Source organism: Bison bison, unplaced genomic scaffold (genome assembly GCF_000754665.1).
Source record: "Bison bison bison isolate TAMUID 2011002044 unplaced genomic scaffold, Bison_UMD1.0 scf7180017864236, whole genome shotgun sequence".
NCBI lineage: Eukaryota > Metazoa > Chordata > Mammalia > Artiodactyla > Bovidae > Bison > Bison bison.
The window spans coordinates 2,226,570-2,230,108 of record NW_011494808.1 but is presented as its reverse complement, the minus strand read 5'-3'; the positions used below and the strand labels follow the sequence as shown (position 1 = coordinate 2,230,108).

General features: G+C 59.6%; 1 protein-coding gene across 1 annotated transcript in view; it reads left to right on the top strand.

Annotated features, from left to right (window-relative positions):
• LOC104993262 (ankyrin-1-like) overlaps positions 1–3,539 on the top strand; it is a 73,562-nt gene that overhangs the window by 67,533 nt on the left and 2,490 nt on the right. The window contains exons 28-30 of the mRNA XM_010846443.1: positions 577–655; positions 2,694–2,791; positions 2,877–3,101. Of these exons, the coding sequence (XP_010844745.1) occupies positions 577–655; positions 2,694–2,791; positions 2,877–3,101 (402 nt within the window). The remainder of the gene's footprint in view (positions 1–576; positions 656–2,693; positions 2,792–2,876; positions 3,102–3,539) is intronic.

Genomic DNA, 3,539 nt, shown 5'->3' with positions numbered 1-3,539 from the left:
CATGCAGGGATTCTGTGAACGAATGTGAAAGCAACAACTTTGTAGAAACACCGAGCCCTTTGGGGTTTTCTGAAAAGACAGTCATGTGCTGGCTTGCCCCAGGGCTTATGAGGGCCATGGACCAAGAAGAAGGGAACCTGTGATTAGTATTACTGAACTTCAGTTAAAAACACAAAACTAAGACCTCGACCACAGAGAACCTACAGATGTATCTGGTAGAATGAAAACACACACCCAGTGGTCAGAATGAGATGTTACGGCCAGAGCGAGAGTTCCCTCAACAAGGGGACTAAGGCTACAGAACTGGGGTGGTGCGTGCAGGAAGACTTCCTGGAGGAGGCAGTCTTTCAACTCGGTCTCAAGACAGGCTCTGGGGATAGGCCTAGAGGTGGAGAGGGGAGGCCAGGATGTAGCACCTGTGCCAGTGGGGTTCAGATGGTGGCGGCCGGGGCCGGGGGTGGTCAGATTGGACAGTGATCCTGGGGGTACAGAAATGTCTCACTGAGGTGCCCGGTGGAAGATGATGGGCTATGCAGAAGGATCGTGCCCTGATGTCCCAGTGTCTTCGGCATACAGGGTAGAATCTCCAGCCATCCCGCGGATTCCCTGCGTCACACCTGAGACAGTGGTGATCAGAGCCGATGAGCCAGATCAGGTGAGACGCGTCCTTTCTCTTACTTCCTCTTGGCAGGGGAACAGATTCCCCAGGCACTGATTGCTCTGAGATGACCTGAAGCGCGGGAAGAATTCATAAAGCTCACAGTACTTACCAAGCGCCGCAGAGCCCAGGTTTCAGTGTCTTCTGCGGCAGCTGTGCCCCCAGTACTCATATAGCCCCAGCTATTGGAGATCTGAGAGTCTGAGAGCCTGAGGGTGCCGGGATGCCCTCGTGCTAGTCTCTGTGGGGCTGAGAACTGGCAGCACAAGTTCTGTCTCCAAAGCCCATGTTCTCTTGCACACACGCCCTGAGCACACGCCGTCTGCACCCGTGGGGCCATGGGTCCCGGGACCAGAGAGGGAGCCCCAGGCTGCAGCTGCACTTCTGTGGAGCTGCGGGCAATTCCGGAACTTGGCACCTTTTTGTTTCACATCCGTAAAATGGGACAGTTTCTGCCTCACGTTCCTCAAGGGATTACTGGGAGCTTAAAAATACCAGTCCAGGTGGAAAGGGGATGTCAAGGAGAGCTGTCCCCAGTGTGGCCGTTACTCATTATAATACCCTATTTGTGGCTTCCCTCAATGCCGCTTGAATTTGTCCCCCAAATGGGTGGGATGGCTTAAAACAATGTAATGCTCCTTGATTTGATTTTTATGCCAGCTGGCACTTTTTTTTCCCCCAGGGCAAAGGGGTTTTCTGGGATCAGAAGGAAGCAGTGTAGTGTTTAGAGGTTGGAAACGGCCGCCCTGAGCTTGGTCACTGAACCAGACCTGTCGGTTTTCCAGCAAAGGCTGGTCTCTTCCTCCGCTCTGAAGGGATGTGTGTCTGAAAGCAGCGGCCGAAGCCCTCGACCCAAGTGTGGCATTGGGAGAGGATGGCTGTGACACGGTCCGGTCAGCCCTCCCACCCTAGGGCAGGGCTGTGACGGTGGTGTCATGCCGTGGAGCCGGGGGGGAGTTTGGGAGATACGGTCAGATACGGCCCTGGCACTGCCATGGCACATTCACCCGGTTCTTCCGAAGACGGCGACGAGAAAGCTCCAAGGGAACCCAGGTTCTGCTGTTCCCTGGCCAACCGTGCGCTCTCAGGCCCTGCTAAGTCATGAACCGAGTCAGCAGGGGCTTCCTGGAGTCCTGCCAGATGCCCTGGAGGGGACCCCATGTGGGAGCAGATGGTCCAGCTGGGGAGGGTCTCAGAACGCAGAGGTTTGACTACCCAAGGGCTCAGCAGCGTTGAGGGTGGGGGGAGCCCTTCCAGATCAGAGTCAAGGGCAAGGGTTCTCAGAGGAGGTGAGAGGTGGACGATGCACAGGGTGGTCCAGCGAAGGAGATGGATGTGGGCGCCTGGGCCGATGGAGATGCCAGAGAGAGGGTCAAGTTGAGAATAAAGCTGGAGGGGTAGAATCTGAACCGATGCTCTTCGTGAGTCCTCACAATGGACATGCCCTGGGCCGAGGCAGCCTGAGGTCCTGCAATTACAGCATCACTGTGAGGAGGGGGAGCCGTCCCATTTGCAGAGGAAGAAGCGGGAAGCTCCCCTGCCCCTGGGATGGGGGGGTCTGTTCTCTTTCCCTTGATGCCCCAGTTCACGTGGCTTGCCCAGAGCCGAGCAGCTCATAGGTGATGGTGTGGGCTCCGGCGCCAACTTACGTGTGAAAAGGAGCTGCGTGGAGCTCACATGGAAGGGTTCATGGGGCAGGGGGGGCAGGGGGCAGGCCGGAAGTGCATGTGGCACGTAAGCTGAGACTGAGGCTGGAACGGGAAGGAGGACTTGCTCCAGTGTCGGAAGCCTGGCCCAGGGTCTTGAGCCGAGGAGAAGCTGTGTAGGTCCCAGGAGGCCTGTGCTCCCTTTTAGACTCTGGGCGAGCTTTGTCCCAAAGGGTCAGTGAGTTCTGGGTAGCACCTCCTTCGCTGGGCTCTTGGTGGCTGGCTGAGCCTCCCTGGCCTCTGCGTGAGGTCCACTGGCCAGGACCACTGGCTGTATCACCCGGGACTGTGGGTGATAACAGCTGGCCTTTCCCCCGCCCTGTCCCCAGGTGTCCAAAGAGTATGATGAAGACTCTCTGATCCCCAGCAGCCCGGCCACAGAGACCTCGGACAACATCAGCCCTGTAGCCAGCCCGGTGCACACGGGGTGAGTGCCCCGGGAGGGGCTGGCGGCCCTGGCCCCGCTCGCCCGCCCGCCGGGGAGAGGCCGACACGGACCCGCTGTGCCCTAGGTTCCTGGTGAGCTTCATGGTGGATGCCCGCGGGGGCTCCATGCGGGGCAGCCGGCACAACGGCCTGAGGGTGGTGGTCCCGCCGCGGACGTGCGCAGCGCCCACCCGCATCACCTGCCGCCTGGTGAAGCCCCAGAAGCTGCCCACGCCGCCGCCGCTGGCCGAGGAGGAGGGCCTGGCCAGCAGGGTCATCGCGCTGGGGCCCACGGGGGTCCAGTTTCTGAGGTGAGAGGTCGCTCCCCTGCCCCTGACCGGTCCCTGCCGCGCCCAGGCCGAGGGAAGGCGAGCCCGGAGTCCCCAGCCCGCCTGCTTTCTCTGTGTCCTGACTTGTCAGACCTAGAAGCCCCTGGGCTCCTAGGTACACGTAGGAGGCCGGTGCCTGGGGTGAGCTTAGCACCCTGAGGTCCTGGGTGACGCTCTTAGAAGGGGATGAAGACAGATACTTTGGAGGCCCCCCCGGGGTTTAGTTAAGTTCTGAAACGGTCTTCCTAGAAGACAGCCTTGCAGCCTTGTTCCCAAGGACAAGACTGATGGTTGCGGAGGCCCCCCTCATCTTTCCTGCCGCAGACCTGCTTCTCCTGGCAACCCTGCATCCTTCAGGCACCACGGGCTCCATGCTGGCACAGGCCTGGCCCAGGAGGCCCTGACCTCCCGTCTGCATCC